At 35.2% G+C, this 21,401-nt stretch overlaps 1 protein-coding gene across 1 annotated transcript in view; it reads left to right on the top strand.

Moving 5' to 3' along the window:
* Positions 1 to 21,401, top strand: part of LOC121167618 (transcription factor SOX-6-like) — a gene marked incomplete at its 3' end in the record, with an annotated part of 317,078 nt that overhangs the window by 205,494 nt on the left and 90,183 nt on the right. Inside the window, exon 7 of the mRNA XM_040997162.1 lies at positions 14,828 to 14,948. Within this exon, the coding sequence (XP_040853096.1) occupies positions 14,828 to 14,948 (121 nt within the window). The remainder of the gene's footprint in view (positions 1 to 14,827; positions 14,949 to 21,401) is intronic.

Raw genomic sequence — 21,401 nt, 5'->3', positions numbered from 1 at the left:
AGAAGTCATCTATTCTTGATTTCTTTAGACAGCTAGCGCTTTGTGCCTTGTCTAGTTTCTGTGTTTTAAGAGCTTGTTCTGTGTAGCAGAAATAATACAATAAATGGGTTTAACCACATTTGTCTCAGCTAGACAGTCTGCTTTGTCAGAGATTGCTGGTACAACATAAACAAATTATGTGTTTGTAGTGCTTTTCAATGAAAGCCTATCTAACAGAGCTGAGATTGTGTTTCAGCAGCTGTAGATTTAATCTCCTACCTGTCAGTTAAAACAGGCATTTCCTGAGCCAGATAAGGACTGGCTGTAGAGGAGGGAAGTAGTAACAGCTGGACAAAGACCTATTATTATTGGCTGATAATTTCTATCTAGATTCAACTTCTTATTCTAAGGAAGAAACTAGAATCATAGTGTGCTGCTGCTGGAGCTAACACAATCTAAAGTTGATGAATCAAGAAAAGTGAAGGAGTTGGATTTTTTGTCATTCATTTTTGGGAACACTCGTGACACTAAAAAAAATGTCTACAGCTCTGATCATCAAGATGTAGTTGTGACAACAGGACTGAAGAAAAATACTATTACAAATTTATAACTACACATTTAAGAATTTAGACAGTAATGCAAACTACTTATACTCACAAAACTAAGTCTATGGGTTGATGCTTTACCACACGAAACAACTTATTATGGATACTGGGACTAATTGTCCTGAATATTGTACAATAGAGCTAATGTTAAATATCTGTTCTGTTTTATCTGTGCACTTCTACACTTTTTCTTTTCCTTGCCTCCTAATTTTTAATTAGAAAAATATGATTGCCATCATAGCAATTGGAAGTATTGGAGGGTTAAAAATAATGGAGAAAGGAGTTAAATAACTTCACTTTGCTTTTTCCTCTCCTTCTTTTCTTCCTTTCTTCTACCCTTCCTGCTCTCTTCTCCCTCCTCTTCCTCCTCCTCACTTTCTCATCCTCCCTGCTTTATGTAGGATAAGGAGAGCAGAATTCTTTTTCTCTTTAATTTTTTCATCTACAGACTTGGTTTGGAGAAAATATCTATATGTTTAATCCTCTAAGAAAAGAATAACTGGTGGTAGGATATCGTGAGCCTGGTGCTTGTATTTATGTTATCCTGGTTAACAACCTATAATTTTTATTTATAGAAATACATGAGTTATTAAGTTTGAAAATGAGCATGTGTGTATTAATTTAAGCTTTTTATAGTTAACCTTTTCATAAAAGTTTTGATTCCAAATTTCTTTTTACATATAAATTTGATCATTACAAAGATATATGTGAGGTAAGTAGTACATGAGACTTTAGAGCATACATTTGCTGGAGTAGGATGGACAAAGTGGGCAGTAATTGAAGACACACGAGACAAATGCTAGTTTACAAATAACCACAGTATTCTCACTTGTGCCTTCCCTCCCTTTCTCCTTCCTTCACTTTAGTTTTCCTTTCATGTTTTTATATTCTTCCTGCTTATTTTTTTATTTCTTTTGCTTTGTTATCATCTTGTGACTTAAACAAACTTGTCTGCTGCTACATTTGTTTTCTTGCTGATACTAATGTTGGTCAGGGGTTTCTATTGTGCTCTCCTTAAGACCTAAGATACACTATGTTTGTCTTTATTTATTTACTGTTAAAAACTGTTATCAAGGGCAAGTTAATATTGTATTTTTGATAAGCTTATATGTGAAAATTAAAGCATTGGAGTAGAAGATAGGAAATTTTAGAATTTCTTATAGAAAGATCAAATGTAGAATATTCAATATTCATTTTTCATCTTGAATTCTGGTTCTATTTTTTCTCTTGATCTGGGTGTACCAATATCTTTCTACTTCTTTTTGGTTCTAAATTGCTTTGTGGCTATTTTTAATCACTAATGATCCAATACAATCCTATCTATCTACCTACCTATCTATCTATCTATCTATCTAATATAATGATTGCATCAAGTTATTGTTCATCAGACTTAACCAAAGCTGTAGGCCTTTTGTTCTTTGTAACAACAGGGATTTCAGGACAGGTGAATTACTGCAGCATCAATTTTGTGTTGTAAATTCCAATTTTATTTAGCAAATATGACATTCATCTTAACTATAGCAAAAGAAAATGCAAGAGGTGTTTTATCTATTATTTGAATCACATTGTATATATTCAGGTTCAATCAGACACATGTTTACTCTTTGCCTCTCATATTTGGGGGCACTGTCCTAGCAGCATGCTATGAGTCTGTCACCATGTTGTTTTCCTTCTGCTTGAGCACAGAGGAGATGTAAGGTGGAAACATTATCTCAACTTTCGGATGATTGTAGTTTTTAAGCTGGATCCTCTGCTTTCATTCTTCCCTCGTTATGGCGAGTTTTCTTCATAGGAACCAAGATGATCTTTACAAACTTAAATTGGGTTTCATGCCACTATTCTTGATATGCTCCAGTGATTTCCTGTCACAATCAGAATACAATCCATGCTCAATACTGTGCTGTATCAGGCACTAAATGATCTATCTATAGCTATGCTCTGCCACTCTGCTCATTCTGCTTTGCCTTCCTAGGCCTACATATCCAACCATTTATTTTCTTGAGGTCTTCCAGTTATTCAATAGTGTGCTGTCTTATCTCCTTAGAGAAGGTGTGCTTGACCATGCTTATTTAAAATAATCCTTCATTCCCTACTCACTGCCTCTTTCTCCCCCTCCAGTTCCCATAATCTCTTATTTGACTTTACTTTCTTCATTACATAGAATTAACCAACATATATTTATTTGTATGTTTTTCTTCCTATGTATATCTGCACACACACATAACAAGATGCCTCAAAAAGCTAATGGAAAGTGGAAAAGATGTCTATTTTTGGTGCAAAAATTTTTTGAAGTCCATTCCTAGGTTTTTTTTTCTTATGATATACATGTTCTGTGACTGTTTTGTGTGCCATTTATCTTCAAAATTTATGATAGGGATATCATATATGATTATGCTTGCAGTGGCTAGAATAGTGTCACATATTAACATAAACATGTGTTCATAGGTTTAATGAATGAATGAATGCATTTACATGGGAAAACCACTAAATAATTCAACACAACATGTGCAATGCACATTTTGACACGGGAAAAGAAATTAATTTCACAAATGGGTTGAGTTTGTTCTGAACATTGAGGATTCATCAGGTTTGGGAAGGCAAAGAAGAGAAAGGAAAACATTCCATACAGTAAGGAAAATGATTCAATCAGAGACAAAAGGTACCACAAAGCAGAAGGAGAAAGATGATAATAAAAAGGAGTTGGGGCAGAGACTTGAGGCAGACATCAAGACATGAGAAGAGACTGTATGACAGCCTTATCTGTGGGCTTGTACCTTATCTTCTTTAATAGGGACAGTGTTATTGTATCTGATCTATTTAATACAAAGACAGTGATAAAGGAAACTTAAAAATAAAGAACATTCATTTTAAAAATCAGCATGCTAGCTTATCCTGATTTTCATCTTCTTTGTCAACTTAGTCATTGAGTTGAGGAAGCAAGTGTAGCAGAGAATGAAAGTGAGAGAGTGAGCTCAAGAGAGAGTAATGTGCGTGATGGAAGTGAGACAGGTTATGCTCCACAGTCACATTATAGCACATGACATTAGCTTTTGGTCTAACAAATTAGATCAAGTGATGCAGATTGAATCCCTGAAGTCAACCTGACTTGTGGTTATAGTCACTATTTATTAGTACTCAGTATTAATTTTTTAAGGTAACTTTATCTCTTTATACCCTCTCCTGCAGTCATTTGTACAATCAGTGTTCCTCCTAGGAACAACCAAGGAGGGTCAACTTGCCAGGGCTGAGCAGAGCAGTCACTTACTTAGACACCATAGTTATGTTTTGTTTAGAGTTCCCACAGCATGTTTCTCTGGTCTTCTTGTAAAAGATAAAACAGCTTCTATTTTCCATAAGAGATATTGCTTAAATAGTTTTCTGTCATTCATTCTGTATTGCATAATCAACCAACTATTATCTAACAAATATTTTTCAGTGATTTTTGGGGAATTTGTATTCTCAGCTCCTCTGGTGAGAGCATCTTATCATTTCTGTCAATCAAGAATATAATTGATCATGATGAAATTATGAAAGTTTTAAGATATCACTAAATTACCTTATAGAGAAATTTTAACAGATGTAAGTGTACATTTATTTTTAAAATGCCTTAAATTTTTGCATTTTCTTATCAAGGAACTTCAGATACATCATGGCATAGCTAAAAGAAGAGATAACTATGATGAGATTATTTTTAGAGTAGATTTATATTTCTATTCTTTGATTTAAGAATTGTGAATGGTGAAAGAACTTTTAATTTATTTAGAAGATTTAAAAATTCACCCAAATTGTTGTATCTTATTTTTAAATTACAGAATAAAACTTTTAATATGCTTAAGTATTAAATATTTTGTTGTAACCCTACTGTGTGTTGACCTATTACTGAGCCTTAGGGAGAAACCAAGTCCTTACCTTTAAGTTGCTTCCATATAATTTTAATAAGACCTGTATTTTAAAATGTGAAACTACATTTCTGGATGAGGAATTTAATAATTGAACTCTGATCACTGCTAACAGAATAAGCTTGTATAAAAGTACTTCAGGGGTAAAAGCCAGATTGCCTTCATTACAGGTCAAAAGTTTATGAAAGGTTTATATCTGGATTTGGTTGTTGCAAAGAAAGGAATGCCATATTCTTCACAAATGTTACCATATTCTTATGGCATTTATACAAATTTTGAAAAAATGAATTTCCATCTTGGCAAAGCACTTTGATCATTGTGTATTTTAATGGGGTTTTCATTTAAGAACAACAATCATTAGTCTTTAATATGTTTCATACTTCTCCAGAAATAGGACAGAATGGAATAAGAAACATTCATCTTCACTAGTCTTTGGAAATATCTAAATTGACTGGCTCAGTCTTCCGTGATGGCCTGGTGACCACTAACTGTGACTATTTGCATAATAGTCAACTCTTCACTTCTGTAGTGATAACTGTTTGTATCTGATTAAAATTAAGACTGTTTTAGTTCTCTTGACTTTTCCAGAAGTTGCAAAAATTGAGATTTGCTGTTCTGCTTTAACCAAACAAATGCACACATGGGGATAACAATATGCTGAGTTTATGCAGATTTTACAGCACGAATCTGAATAAAATACCCACTAATAGATCCTTAAGGAGTAATAAACACACATGAATTTTCCTTAGTTGCACTTTAAAGTGATTTTAACATACTACTAGACCTTAACAATAATATTTAATTGACAAGATTATGCATTTGTATGAATTGAAAAGGTAGTAGATATCTAATTCCAACTGAATCATAAATTTTACTTTTGCATAACATGTTTTATTAATTTCTTTATGGCCAGGATATTCTATTTCCCTCCTGGTGAGAGTTTCTTAAAACATAGTGAGATAATTTAACCACATTTAATTAACATTTATCATCCTTTTTAGAAAGTAATCTGACTTATATCCTCATAAACACTCTGAAAAATTTTCTGGGATATAGACCATAGGCAGGCTGTGCAATGAGACCTGGTGGAATTTCTGTGTTGATTATATTCCAAACTATCATGACAAACTAGATGGTTTGTTCAAGTCTGTCAGTTAAAACAGACCTGGCACCACCACCTGATAAAATAAGATGTAGGTATCTATAAAGCTTCCTTTTTGTTTGGAGCTGTACACAGTAGCAGACTGAGATAAAGCTCATGAAATGACTGAAAAGTCGACTGAAGACAGGCATCCCTTCTCATAGGGAGTCAGTGAGGTCATTGTATTTATACTGGTCTTTTCATTTCATGATATAAGGTAACAAGAGATTATTGGAATCGAGATTATCTGAGTACCACGTGTGTGTGTGTGTGTGTGTGTGTGTGTGTGTTTAATTCAATGATTAAGCAGAGTGTATACAGATGAATTGGAGATACTGATGATTCTGGTTGATTAATGAGATGTTTCCCCATTTTAAAAATGTGAGTAGAGTATACATTTATATTATGCTGGGAATCTAGAAAGGAATGTTAACCCAAAGGCTAGTATTGGTTATTTCATGGCTATTAACCTGAGTCTCTAAATATATACCCAAAGAAGATTTTTAAAACATGTACCATTGATGTGATGGGAGAATTGTGCTCTTACTCCAAGGGAAAAAGCTGGAAAGTGCTGTCTGTGAAGTGGATTTTACTTAGCTATCACAAAGACCAGCATAGCAATCAAAATTGCTTTGTTTGTATCTTTACTCTTGGTATTGGAGGTTGTGACTTTGTGAAGCTGGTATCTTGTCTATTTCTTCTGCAAATAATTCAGTTATTTTGTCAAGCATATTTAGTAGTTTAACAAATAGAAGAAGTCTATTGGAACTGATTCTGTTTTTTCTTTAAATTAACTATTGAAATATGGGACAAAGGGGAGAAGGAGAGAGGAATTCCCAAACCTACAAAATTGTATTTTGGAAATGAATAATAATAAGAAAAAACAAAAAGAAATATACCCAGAAAAAATTACATGTAAAGTTATCTTTTCATTAACATATCGCTACTAAAGCATATGACTATGAAAGACCAAAGCTTTGGTTTAAAAGGATGCTCCTAAACTAATATCTTTAGTTTGCTCTATTTTTTAATGGGTTTTCTTGCCTCTTTAGTGAGAATGTTACAAAGATGTTGTGTTTAATTCAACATGAATGATAACAGAGTGTTTAATATTATTATCCTCATGGGACCTGATAAACCGAGGGAATGATGGAGAGAGTGAGGAGGAAGGGAGAGCAGTAGGGGGAGAGAAAGAGAAAGAGAGACAGGGAAAGAGAGGGACAGAGGGGGGGAGAGAGAGAAAGAGAGACAGGGAAAGAGAGGGACAGAGAGGGAGAGAGGGGGGAGAGAAAGAGAAAGAGAGACAGGGGAAGAGAGGGACAGAGAGGGAGAGAGGGGGGAGAGACAGGGAAAGAGAGGGACAGAGAGGGAGGGGGGGAGAGAGAGAGAAAGAGAGACAGGGAAAGAGAGGGACAGAGAGGGAGGGGGGGAGAGAGAGAGAACATTAGGAGAAAGAACTTTTGCCAAAAGCAAATAAAAGCAGCAATATTCTCTTCCAAGTGCAGATGGTGGGAAACATCCGAGAAGGTGAGGCTTTGTTAAATTTCTAAAAAAATGTGTATTCTAGACTTGTTCCTGGTAGAATTTCAGTTTAATTACTCTTCTCTTAGAGTGATCTAGGTTGTCTAGAAGCATGATTTGCTGTACCTCATTAACTATAGCAGCCAGAATTGTGAACAAATACAGCTTAAAACCTTTTGCAATTGTGTTACCAACACCATGCTATGGAAATTGAGGCTCAAAAGATCAACTGCTAAGTTCTAAGTGATTGGTTTTAAAGCATTGATCAGTTAATACAAGATGTCTGCCATATTCTAAAACTTATTATAAGAGCAATGGGGCTTGTGGAAATGTAAATGATGTAGGATAGTCAGTTTACTTAGTGAAAGATTAGTGAATTGAGGCAATTATTGAATCACCAGGTAGATATTTGATGCGTAATTCAGTGCTTCTTTTTGCACTTTATACTATGGTCAACCAAGAGAAGTTCAATATGTTCACTGCTACATAAACTTTCTAGGAAGAACACTCATTATGTTTTTGGCAAGTTTTAGCAATGGTAGCAACAAAAATGATTTGAAACTAGAAGGGTTTCCATTGAGGCATGAATTTATCCTATCAAATGGGGCCTCTCCCTCCTAGTCTCTAGAATTCACTGAGGTTTAATGTGTGCTTTTTGACAGTAGGAAGGCGCATCCCTGATCTTGAAGGATTTTTCTTGCAGGCTTTTGCAGCCTTTATTTCTCCTTTTCTAGATTCTATAGCTTATACCATGATAATGCTCTGTGAAAATGACTAATCTTTTTTTTTGCAATAAAGAATATGACCATTAGGGAAATTGCCTCTTTCTTTTCATTCTGTCCATTCTCCCTTCTCTTTTACCTTCTTTCCTCTCAGCTTTTTTTCTTGAACCTGTATTTTTTTTGAACCTGTCTCTCCTCACCATGTCATGTTGTACATAATTGGAAGCATTCCTTCTGCAATTTTAAAGATTTCTCCAATTAAATTAATGAGTACTGACTCTCTGGAAATAAAAAAATGGTTTTTTTTAAACAGAAGACCTCAGATGGTGGGTCTCAATTCAGTAATCAACATTAATGTGCACATTATTTTCAGTATAAATAGTTAGTGACTTGAAAGAAGTTAAATGCTCTTCATGAAAGAGACAATGAGCTTCCCCGAGTGTCTCTCTGTTTGCGTATTAGTACACAGCCAGGTCTCTGCCAAGTTGCTCCCTGACTGCTGCAGATGCTCCTTCCCAAGCATTCTGAGTTGTATCTTTAGTGCAAGTCTTCAGGGACAAACAATAGCACCTGTTCCTCACAAGATATCAGGCCAGTTAGCCCATTCATGTATCTTTAATGAAGCTCTGGGGCAGATGGCAAATAGAAAAAGAAAAAGAAAAAAAAAATGGCATCATCAACAACTTAGCACAGAGAAAACAAAGAGGATAAGTGTTGATGCAACAATGCTGTGTTACGAATTGGAAGAGACAGAACCTAAGTGTTTCACACACATCTGCTGCTGTCTTGATTCTCTGAAAGACGTGAGGAACACACGAGCAATTAAAATTTCTGGGCATGCGGCCGATTAGATCAAGAATGTTCCCCCACCCCCAGCAAAGGGGAAACACTTTGGTCAGAGATGGTGGCAGTTCAGAATTAATGGACATTGTGCTTTCAGAGAGGTGTTTGTTACTTTCATGATGTACTCAGCAGCACTGACAATGGGGTTCTGATTTTTCAATTCTTGCTTAAGTTGGGTACCAGGCAGCTGGTCCTTACTTGCAAAACAATAAAAATATTGCAGTTTCCGCATTCACAAATACATTTTGGCAACATCAGGTTTTACTCTTTGTGTGAACAAAATTCATTTTGCCTCATTATGTATAGGGTAATTAAATATCTAAATTTGTGCTTAGGGAAAATTATTCTTTCAAGGGAAATAAACATTCTATTTGAAATTTGATATCTGTGGAAGACATGTGGAGGCTGGTCACTAAGGAGTTACTTTTTGTTCTTTAGTTAGAGTACTTTTAGAGATTAAATCTTTCAGTGTAACTGTCCTTCCTGGCACATCATCCAATAGGGAAACAGAATAATAGGAAGGAAAAAGAAGCAAGATTACATTTTCCAGGACCTGGTACACTTTTCATGAATCCTCAGTATTATTTATCCCAAGCACTGGTGCTCAGCGCAATGATTGTAATCCATAACTTCTAGAAGAACATATTCTGAGTGTTTATGTGGCTCCTCTGTGACTACCAAGCTCGGATTCCTCCTTTTTCCTCTTGCCTTACTCTTGCTTTCTGTTTGTTTCCCATATTCAATTGAAGATCTTCTAACAAATGCAATAAATGAAAAACTAAGAGATAGGTAAATCCTTGCTTGCATTCCTATGTTCCACTTACATCATTTGTACTGACTCTTCCTGGTGAGCACTCTATGGAAGATGGTAATGAGAATGTTCATGAATCCTCATTACTCTCACCAATTTTTTTAAAGATTTATTTATTTTTATTGGAAAGGAAGATTTGCAGAGAGGAGAGAAAGAGCTTATGTCTGCTGGTTCACTTCCCAATTGGCCACAGCTGAAACTGGAGCTGAGCTGATCTGAAACCAGGAGCCAGGAGCTTCTTCTAGGTCTCCCGCAGGGTCCCAAGGCTTTCCCAGGACATGAGCAGAGAGTTAGATGGGAAGTGGAACAGCCAGGACACAAACTGGTACCCATATGGGATAGCACTGCATGCAAGATGAGTAATTAGCCACTAGGCTACCACACTGGACCCTACTCTCTCTAATTTTTAAGATAGAAATTCTTTAACAGTGGAAGGGAATGTGAATAGTATCGTTGAATTGTGCCTACGTCAATACCTTGTTTGCTATGGAAGACACCAAGTTAAGGATATATATGATTATTTATTACATTTATTGTTTATTCCTATGGAATGAAAATATGGAAATTCTTGTTTTTGTTTTTAAAAGATTTATTTATTTTGATTTGCAAGGCAGATTTATAGAGAGAAGGAGAGGCAGAAATATCTTCTGTCTGCTGACTTGCCTCCCAAATGGCGACAGTTGCCAGAGCTGTTCTGATCTAGAGTCAAGAGCCAAAAGCTTTTTCAGTTATCCCATGTGGATGCAGGGGCTCAAAGACTTGGGCTTTGCTCCGATGCTTTCTCAGGCCACAAGGAGCAGCCAAGACACAAACCAGTGTCCATCGCTGATGCCGGCACCACAGAGTGGAGGGTTAGCCTGCTGAGGCACTGTGCCTGCCCAGCAGTCAGATATTTATTACCGTGAAGAAATGTATCACTTATCACCTTATTATCTGTTTAACAAAAAATGACTTCATGGTTAAATAATAGATTCTTAAAAGTACAAACTTGAGCCCTAACAGAATACTTACTTTTACTTAGACTTGAATTTGCCTCTACCAGCTTTTAATGGACAAAGTATCTTTTATGACTTTGTCTGTCTAATTAAGTAAGGATAATGCAAGTAAGTACCTTGTTGAAGTTTGAGGAGTTAATGTGACAGGACTTGTAATCACTTTTCAAAGCTCAGCATACAGGACATATGCTGGAAAATATTAGCTATTATAGTCATTATCATGATTTCTGTAATTAGGGCCCAAAGAAGATCTTTTCCCACCATCCTTCAGTAGTTTCTCCCTAGCTATTGGACGTTTCAGGTTGTCGTTAATACAAGACACCTTCAATTGTCACAACATTATTTCCTTAAAATAAGGTCTGTTTTGTTACTTGGAACTGAGTGATCGTGGTTAAGGAATCCATTATAATTATTTGAATTATTGAAGGCAGATACTAAGCTCAAGTGCATTCTTGATAAAAAAAAAAATCAAAGTTGGACTTCATTTAGACTTGAACAGCATTTATAACATCATACTGCAGAATCGCCTCAAACAGTATAGCATGAAACACAAATTTATTTTGATCTGGAGACCTCCAGATTTTCGTTGCTCTATCAGTGTTTACAATTGACTTCTTTTTTCCTGTCATTGGGGTTCATGTAATGTAATGGAAAAAGCCACTGGGAAGAGTGATCAGCAGCTCTGGACTTTAGACCCGGATCTGTAATAGGCAATATAACCTTAGGTTTGTATCTTTTAGCGTCTCTAGCCATCTGTTGCCTGGTCAGTAAACTGTGAGAATTGGACTACATTAGTGGTTCTTGAAGAATGATCCTTAGACCAGCAGCACCAGCTGCATTTGGGAGCTTGTTAGAAATGTACTCCGTGGCCCCTCCTCAGATCTACTAATTCAGAGACTCGGAGGGTGGGACCAAGCAATCAGTATGCTAACAAATCCTATGCTTGATTCTGATGCACATTAAGCTTGCCAGTCGCTGCTGCAGACTCAATTTTAGTCTAACATTTAGATTATTGGACCCAATCACAAGTTTCTGAATCCAAAGATACGGGGAAGAGCCCAAGAAATTTACTTTCTAAAAATGTTCGCAGATATTAGTGATGCTGCTGGTCAAATACCCAACTCGGAAGATTACCAGGTTTGATCAGCTGTAAGCTCCATCCCAACTCTGCAGTTCTGTTGTTATTATTGCTTTTGTAATGTCTTCCATCCTTATCCTTATTTATTTTGTCTCTCAACTTGTTAGGGCAGCTGCTTGGCTGGTACTTAGCACTTAAAGTTTCTAGCATATCGTATTCTGCAGACTTTTATAGATAGAAAAGAACTTTCTGAAATTCCTTCAGCTTATGTTGGTAGTAAATACCTACAGCTCTTTAGCATTAAAATGACCTTAGATGCCATCCCTAGTTATGCTATTACTGTTCACAATCACATAGCAATTTGTTTAGACACCAACATTCAAGAATTACCATCTTGTCCCTCATGTGTTGTTGTCTTAGGATCTTCAGAGTCTGTAAAGATAAAAATTACCTTTACAATAGAAAATCTTATTTAAGGAATAATGTTTAAATAACTCCCCGTATGTATCTTCACAGAATCTCTGTAGTTCCACCTCTTCTTTTTCATAGTTGTCTAGATGTTCTAGATGGGATAATAACTCTATAAGGCATGGTAACAAGCTTCTGCCTGATGAACTGAATCTTTTTCTTTTCTTTTCTTTTTTGGTTCTTATTTTCTTTCTTAAAGCGTAGGTATGGGTAAGATCCACTCTTTCTTGTTTTATGAGTCTGAATAATTTCCTAGTGCTGAATTACGGTCTACACACACAAAAAAGAACATAGATCTATTCACTACAACATTAAATAGTTAACTGTTACATCAAGTTCCATGTCACACATTTTACCTTTACTATCTGTTTAATTCTCATAATCAGCAAGTGAGAGTATAGTTAGTTTCTGTTTTTACATGAGGAAATATGAATAGACTCAGAAAGGTGACATAGCCAAGGAAATGGCAGTGTATAGATTATAGTTCAGATTTGTTTACCAACGAAACCTCTGTAGGCATGCTCTAAGTTCTCATAAATGAATGAATAAAGGACTTGCCATAGTCATACGGCCGTCTTAATGTTGACTTTAAACGACTGTATTGTTACAATGTTGGACAGGCCCTCTTGGTGATGACCTAATCAGGTGTCTAGTTATGTATATACTTGAGAACATCGCTGATATATGGGGAGGCTGGTTGGACTTTTATTTGACTGCTTCTCAGAAAAGATGCCAACTGATGTTTGAATTGTTTACTAGGAGATTATTTTTTGAACTGAAAATCCATAAAATCTCTTCCTTTGAACCTAGTTTTGCTCTTTATAAACAGCCAATCTTAATCTAATCCTGCTTCCAGATGTTATTCCCTCACATACTTGAAGAAAACCGTCAAACTTTCTTTCCAAAGCTAATAAATATTCTTAATTTTTTTAGTTAATTATTAAGATCTCTGACTAATAATAGTAACTTAATAAATGTTTGTTGCATGAATGCAGGTAAGAACAAATAAATATCACATGCATAGTCCTCACTTCCTTATCACCTGTCCTCGGAGAGTAAGGTTTCAATGGTATGTTCAAGCGAGAATCTAGGACCATAGTATTAAAAGAAAATGAAATTAAAGTCTGTGATGTACTCTTGCACTGAAGAGTAGTCACCACAAAATACACTGTATTTTATTTTTGACATCAACCAGTGCATTTATCTTTGACATCACAAGTCTGCATCAGGTCACAACAAACCAAAGCTGAACAGCAAATCCAGTGCTTTTCCCCAGGGTTAAAGGCAACGCCTGGGCACAAGGGGATCACTCCAATTTAAGCATGCTAAGTGTGTACCCCTGTGTTCAAAACTGAGGCTTACCTCAGCTGAAATGGAAGAAATAGCTGTTCAAAGCTAGTTTCTTTCACGCCCCACTGGCAAGGTAGTAATTGCACAAAGACCTTTTTATTATAAGTTGATTTTCCTGAGAAATGAATTCAGAAAAATACTGTAAAGTGTTTAGTTTTTGCTTGCCCTTTATTAACCCACATCTTAGGACTTCCCCTAGAGAAAAACTGGTGGTAAATGAAACCTCCTAGACCCACAGAGAAACATTTTTGTACTGTATCCCTGGTTGTGGATGGAACATGGACAGGACAAGGTGCTATTTAAATAGGGTCATCAGAAGCTTTAGGAATTTGAGCAGAGCATGAGTTTAAGGTTGATAGAATTGCTCTAAAAAGTTGGATCTTAAACAAAAGACAATACAGCCCTCTTATATTGCAGAGGCCAAAGAGCCTGTTTAAGCTTCAAGGTAATATCTTTTGATACATCTTAGTTTTGATCTTTAAAATAAAAAATCCCTGTAGTTTAATCTACAAAGTGTGCCTTGAAAGCCAGGACAAACCTTTCTGTTGTGCTAGGTTAGAATCAGGGTAGCATGCAGAGTGTACAGAAGGGAGCTAGGAAATAAAAATGTAATTTCCACAAGCATGGTTCAGTCATGGCTCTTACTTCCTTTATGTGGAAAACAAATACTGATATAGAGTGAAGATTTTCTAGTTTGCATTTTTGTGCTCTTTGATACATTTATTGAGGTCAAATGAAATTTGATATAGTAGGATTTATTATGAAATATTCTCTGAATACAACTCCATAATTACTGAGCTACATGGTAGTGCATAAAGCTGTAAAACCTCTTAGCCAGACACGCAATTTATATGTTACATCAAGGTGTGTATGGCAAAGAATATTAGTTTAATTGGGATCCAAGATGAAGTAGCCTTAAATCTGAAGAGCTATATGTTTGACATAATGCAGTGAGGTTTTGAAATAAGGGACCTGAATTGGACAGACACCGCTTTGGGCATATATGCAGTTAGAATTTTCTGACCAGGGATACAAGATATTATTTTGAAAATAAAAATCAGAAAGCAGCACAGGCGAAGGAGCAAAACCTCTTTAGGTTGTAAAGTATAAGACACAAATTCATCTCAATTAGTTCTCTGCTTAAAGAAAGAAGAAAGGAAAGAAAAAGAACTGAGTGTGGTTTGGTGGAAGTGGCGCTGGGGCAAATTCACCATAAAGCTGCCTCTTGGGTATACCACTAGCATCTAGGAAAGGATTTTGTAGAATTTTGCCTGAATTTTCCCAAATTGCCGAGTTGGAATGAAAATAGAGGTGGGTTGTTGTGTGTGGCAGCACACCACAAGGAGAGAAAAACAAATACTTTGTTGGCATACATCTGCTCTCTGTCTGATCATAGACTCTCTTCTGTTTAGCAGGTTCAGGGTCACATGCCTCCGCTCATGATCCCAATTTTTCCACATGACCAGCGGACCCTGGCAGCAGCTGCCGCTGCCCAACAGGGATTCCTCTTTCCCCCTGGAATCACGTACAAACCAGGTAAGTAGAGAGAGAATTCACGTTCTTTTGGAAATGCTCAGATCCACGTTTTTCTTGTCAGTAGTCACAACAAGCATAAGAACATACACGAAGACTGTGAATAAAAAAAAACCAACAACTGTGAAAGTTTATGTCAAAGTAATATCAGAATTGGGAACAGGGGTTATTGTGACAAATTAATTAGTTGTTAGTAATTCTGACTTTCTCTTCCACTTGAATTTGTTGCAAGTTCACAGATAAAAGGCTGCTTTCCTTGGGGACTAGCAAATTTTTGTCAGTTCTCTCTTGTAACTTGCCTGTGAATAATTTTATCTGATTAAAATCTTACCCCTAAGAGCTTTTATACTCTAGGAAAGTGGCAACATACAGTATATTTGCTGTTCTTGATTGCTAGTTAGATTTGTTTCAGAAAAAAAAAAGTTAAAACTAGTCTTCACTAGAGTAAAATTGGTCTGATTCAATTAACTTAGCACTAATAGGTAAGATTCATTTTGATTTTAGTTTCAATAATGAAGCATCCAATAACATTTTCCTATTCATCTTCGAACCTCAAAAAACAGGTCGTATAACCTTGCAGTGAAATATGTTTTGAGATGATTTAGCAAATGTTGTGAATTTTCTTTATTCCTCTGAGTTTGCTGGACTCCTGGGGAATTCAATTAAGGGCATAATGGTTTGAAGCTTCGTTCAGAGCCTCCTTGTAAACAGGGCTTTAAATGTTTAAAGATACATTGCCAAAGGAATCCAATGCAAGAAGATAGTCAAGTAAATAAAAGTCAACCTTAATTTCAGTTGTGCATTCTTTGTAAGTGACCTCAGCTCAGAAGAAGTGACCTTGTTCTACTCATTAATAATTTCTGTGTCAAGTTCTTTTTAACATATTAACCTGATTATATTAACCCCTAAAGCTGAGTGCAACATTTTCTTTGTGTGTGTGGTTTATCAAGCAGACAAAGGCAAACGTTTTAATATACTGAAGGCAATAATAACATATAAATCACTTCTGAGTAAGGAAGCTTATGAATAGCATAAAAACAAACCTGAGTTTTAATATTTATTTTAATTGCTTACTGCTGTTGATTATTTTTCTCACTCTTTTTGCATTTGGTAGAGAAATTCTCTCATTGTTTTAAAAAAAAAAAAGATAGAGGGTTAAGGAATAGTGCTGCTAAGGGGTTTGGTTCACCTAAGGGGTGCTTCAGTTCTCCAGACTCAAGTGAATCAAACCTGCTATTTGTGTTGCCAGTTTTGGAGACCTGAGTAAAAACAACATTATGGTGTTCAAATGGTTAAAAATATATTTTCCTTAGAAAAAAATTTTTAAAGAAAGTTGTATTTCCTATGAAGCTGGCATCTGTTTTAGGGCAGGAGTGTGTAAGTATTTTGTCAGAGAGTGTGTTCAGTCAGTGCAGTAGCTCACCTCTTCCCTAAATATGTGTAGTTTATTCTGAACTGTTTCTTCATCTCAACTTCTTGCAACATTGAAGGAAGCAAATATGTATATATATATATATATAGTTTTTTTTAATTGAAGCAAGGTGCTACTGTTGCATCAGTCCTAGGAACTTTTAAAATAAGCGAGGTGACACCAGACATGTCTTTTACAGTAAAAGCTTCATAGATCCACATCAGATGTGGGCCTTGTTTTGTGCCTTGAACATAGACATCTTGTAACTATATTCCTCAACTACTTGTGTTGAAAAGATAGTGCTTTTTATTATTATTTTGGAAGAAAATATTGCTATATATTCAATGAATCTGGAACACTTGTAAGAAAACATCTTAAAAAAAATCAGCGAGTTTGTAGCATGTAACCAAGAGGAAGACAGGCACTGGCCCGCTATTATGCAGCCCTTGGTTACTGGCATTAAGCAGAGTGCAGGTAGAGTAGTGTCCTGTGGCAGTGAGCTGTAGTTTGATTCTCGTGGCGAAACTCAGATAAGGTGGGAATATCTGTGATCAAAATAAGGTTGGCAAAAAGGTATTTTCTGGTGACCCCTAAATTATGTCAAAGAATTTAATTAGCCAGAACTTAGCACCAAGGTATGTGTGGCTGGGTTAGGTGACTGCTGTTGTCTGGGATCCAGATATGCCCAGTTCTATAGGTTAAACTACTTAGAGGGGAGCAATGGCTCATTGTCTCTTACATGTTTGTTCATATTGTCCCAACACTAGTTCAGAACATTACCCGAATGTGGTACTTGCTCTCTTCAAATCAAGGTAGTTATTCAATCAGCTGAAGACATAAATGCCACGGAATTATTCCAGGTTATAGGAAAGTGGATAGGGAGTGAAAAAGGAAATTTATCTTTTAATATATTAAGACCAAGGTAGCATTTGCTCATGCTCATCGTTTATGAGCAGCATTAAAAAAATATGCCGCCATTTCAAGGCATTCGTGTGCGACAAAGCCACTGTCTTCTAAATGTGTAATGTATCCCTTACGTACATTTCAAGATGAAGTCATCAGCTTGGGGCCAAAAAAACAAAGTGTTGCTTGTCCAGATAGCAGTCCAAAAGTAGTCTACTCTGCCAGTTTGGCCTCCAGAGCATAAAATTCCTCTACTGGTAGTGCAACAAATTATTTTGAACCACTTTAAAATAATTTTTGTGTACAAAGAATCTTAGATTAGCCAAAATATCTATCTCTTAACATTTCTTTATAACTGAAAATATTTTTAAAATCCTCTACTTTTAATTTTCTTTTGGAGAAATATACAGTACAGTAATTGATAACTCTCCCTGTAACTACATCCCTAGCCTCTAGGAAGCTCTGTTATCTTTTGTGGCGAATTTGATTATTTAGGGACTTCCTTTAAAAGGAATCATAACACTATTTATCCTCTGCATCTGACACAGTTTCATAAGCATGCTTTCAGGGTTCATTCATGTAATAACATATATCAAATTTTAATTCCTTTCAATGACTGAATAATATTATTTTATTGGTATATCTCACGTTTTGGATACCATTCCTCTGTTGACAGACACTTGGTTGTTGTATAGTTTGGCTATCCTGAACAACACTTCTGTGAATATTGATTTACAAATATCTGTCGAGTCTCTGCCTTCAGCTCTTTTGGATATGTATGTAGGAATGCCTGATGAGTCATATTATGATTTCTATGTTTGACCTTTTGAAAAAGCACCTAACTATTTTCTAGAGCAGATAGTCATTTCACATTCCTATCAGCAATGTAAGAGGGTTCCAATTTCTTTCAGTATTCACCAACACTTATTTTCCAATATTGGAAAAATTTTACTGTAGTCATCCTACTAGGTATGAAGTGACACCTCATCATAGTTTTGATTTGCATTTTCCTAATGATTCATGGTGTTTAGCATCTTTTCAGGTGACTATTGGACATTTTTATATCTTCTTTGAAGAACACTTTACTTAAGTACTTTGTCCAATTGAGAACTGACTTGTTGAGTGTGAGTTCTTACGAAACGATGACTATTAATAGCATAATGGTTATATGATGTACAAACCTTTTCTCTGGTGCTTTTAGGTTGTTATTTAGCCTTCCTCTCAGTTATTCTTTGGTACAGAAAAGTTCTTAATTTTTATGTAATGTAATTTTTCAATTTTTTTCTTTTGTTTCCTGTGCCTTTGGTATCATCATGATGAAACCATTGTCAAATAGAACTTATGAAGATTTGCCTCTGTTAGTATACAATATAATTTACCTCTGTATTAGAATACAATTTTTAAAATAGTTTTAGCAAATACTTTTACAACTTTCGAATTAATTTTTATATCTGGTATAAGGTACAACGGAATGTAAAATATAAAAACTGGATGTATCTTAGTGGGTGTAGTAGTTTCCTCAGCATCATCTGTTGAGACGATAGCCCTTTTTCCATTAAATAATTTTGTGCCCTTGTCAAAAATCATTGGCCATATATGTAATGGCTTATTTCTAGGCTGCTATTTGTGCTTCATTGGTCCATATGTTTGTCTTTTGGCCAATACCATGCAGTTTTAATTACTGTCCATTGGTAGGAAGAATGTGCATTTTCCAATTTTTTTCTTCTTTTTCAAGACTGTTTTATCTGTTATGGCCCCTTGAGAATGGCTGCTACATTTCTGTGAAAAAAGTTTGTTGTGATTTTGATAGGAATTGTATTGAATCTGTGGATGCCTTTGGGCAGTATTGACATCCTAAGAGTACTAAATGTTGTTATTCAGGAAGTCACATTTCTTTCAGTTTATGTATTCTTTCAGCAATGGCTTGTAATTTTCATCTTAAAAGTCCTTCAGCTCCTTGGATAAATTTATTCCAAAGTATCCAGTTCCTTTAAACGCCATTGCAAATAGAATTGCTTTTTTCTTAATTTCCTTTCTGGTTCTTCATTTCTAATGTGTTTAAACACAGCTGAGTTTTGTTTATTTTCCACACTGCCTGTTGATTGAATTTGTTTATTAGTTGTAGTAACTTTCTGATAGATTCTTTGGTATTTTCTATATATTATCAAATTATATGTTTAGATAAAATATATATGATATAAATATATCTCATCTTCAAATAAAAGCAGACTTACTTCTTCCTTACCAAGGCCTTTTATCTGGTTTCCTTTTCTAACAACACTGACTGGCATTTCCAGTACAGTGCAGCAGTTAAAGTGAGCACCATTTTCTTGTTCCTAATATTAGGAAGAAAGCTTTGTCTTTAAACATCAGGTTTATATCATTAATCTTCTTTGCCATCCTGAGGAATTTTCCATATATTTCTAGTTTAAAGAGAGTTTTTAATGATAGAAATCTATTGGATTTTTGTCAGATGCCCTTCATTGATTGAGATAATCACGTCTTTTCTTACTCCTTTTTCTACCTCAGGTTTCAAAGGCCTACATGCAGATATAAAATAAATGAAGAAATTAAGAACAATTTCGGTGATCTTAGAGTTCTAGGATCAAAAATCTGTTCATCATTGATCTATTCTTTGACACGTCATAGAGAAATTACTAGAAAAAAAAAGAGTGCCGTGATTTCATCAATGATTATCTCAGTCTTTGCTAAATTTTTATGTTTGTTCTTAAAACAAATTGAAGTTTTAAATATTCTTAGGGTTCCAAATAGAATTCGCCTATTACTCACCAATTCTCGCTGTGCTGTGATGTTGTACAAACATGTTGTTATGTTGCACCATCTCTGCATTCCTCAGGCAAATCCTACTTTGTCATGGTGAATAATATTTTAATGTGCTATTATATTTGATTTGCTAATATTTTGTTGAGATTTTTTACAACTATAGTCAGAAAAGGTATTGGCCTATAATTTTCTGTTTCCGTGATGTTTTTATCTGTTTTGTGTTAGAAAATGCTGACTTCCAGAATAAGGTAGGAAGTGTTCCCTGTTCAGTTGTGGACAGGTTTGAAGAGTCAGTGTTAACCGTTTGAACACTTTGTAAAAGTCGTTGGTGCAGCCATCTGGTTGCTGGGAGCTTTTTGATTACTGATTTGATCTCTTCCTATAAACCTGTTGAAATGTTCTTTTTCTTCCTGAATCAGCTAGGTTATTCTTTTATTTTATGAAATCTCCTATTTCTTGTAAGTTGTCTAGTTGGTTGGTTTGTATCTGTTACAATGGTTACCTAATGCTTTTTAATTCTTTTGTTTGTTAGCATTTTATTGAGTGCTACTTATCTGCTAAGAAATGGTTCCTTACAGATGTATCTGTGTATAAAATCTTATTTAATTTTTATAGCAACTCTGAGATTTAGGTAGTAGTAGGTGGCTATTATCTCTATTTTGTAAAAGAAAAACCTCAAAATGTTAATTTTTCTAGACTTTGCATCCATAAAATAGTGGAGATAGCATGTAAACTGATGTGACATTCCCTACTCTTGAGGACATAACCTAAGTGTGTGAGATCTTAAGAAAAATATAAATTTTTTCTATGCTGTAAAGAATATGATTCATATTTGTGGAGTTAACCAAATTATATCTTGCTTGGCATATTTCCAAAGTATTGCAAATTAGAGGTGTATAAATGCTATTAAAATACTTGACTAATTAAATCAATCTATTTGGAATCAAAGCATTCCTGGGGTCCTTCATATCAGTACCCTAATTTTCAAAAGAAAACTTTGAGGACCAGCAAAAAAGTATGGTAACTCGTATAAAGTAGTTTAGTTTTATGACAAAGTCAAGGTTTTTTCACTACTCCTTCATGTAAGGAAGCTATGTTATTAGTTATAACTAAGAAGTGAAGATTGAGAGTTTTTTAAAGATTGGTTTCTTATGAAGGGGATATTTTAGTACCATGTCATTCACATTATCTTATTTAATTGCTGTTGTGAAAAATTATTTGGTTTTCAAGTTTGAAATGTCTGGATGTGATTTCGAAATAAGTGAAGAAATTAATTATATTTGATTGCCAGAATTTTCGAAGGTATGTAAAACAGTGCAGGTGATCTTAAAACAAATTTGCGATCAGAAATCATCATT

The sequence above is a fragment of the Ochotona curzoniae genome, unplaced genomic scaffold, assembly GCF_017591425.1.
Source record: "Ochotona curzoniae isolate NIBS_2020 unplaced genomic scaffold, NIBS_Ocur_1.0 patch401, whole genome shotgun sequence".
Lineage (NCBI taxonomy): Eukaryota > Metazoa > Chordata > Mammalia > Lagomorpha > Ochotonidae > Ochotona > Ochotona curzoniae.
This window is presented reverse-complemented; position numbering and strand designations above follow the sequence as displayed.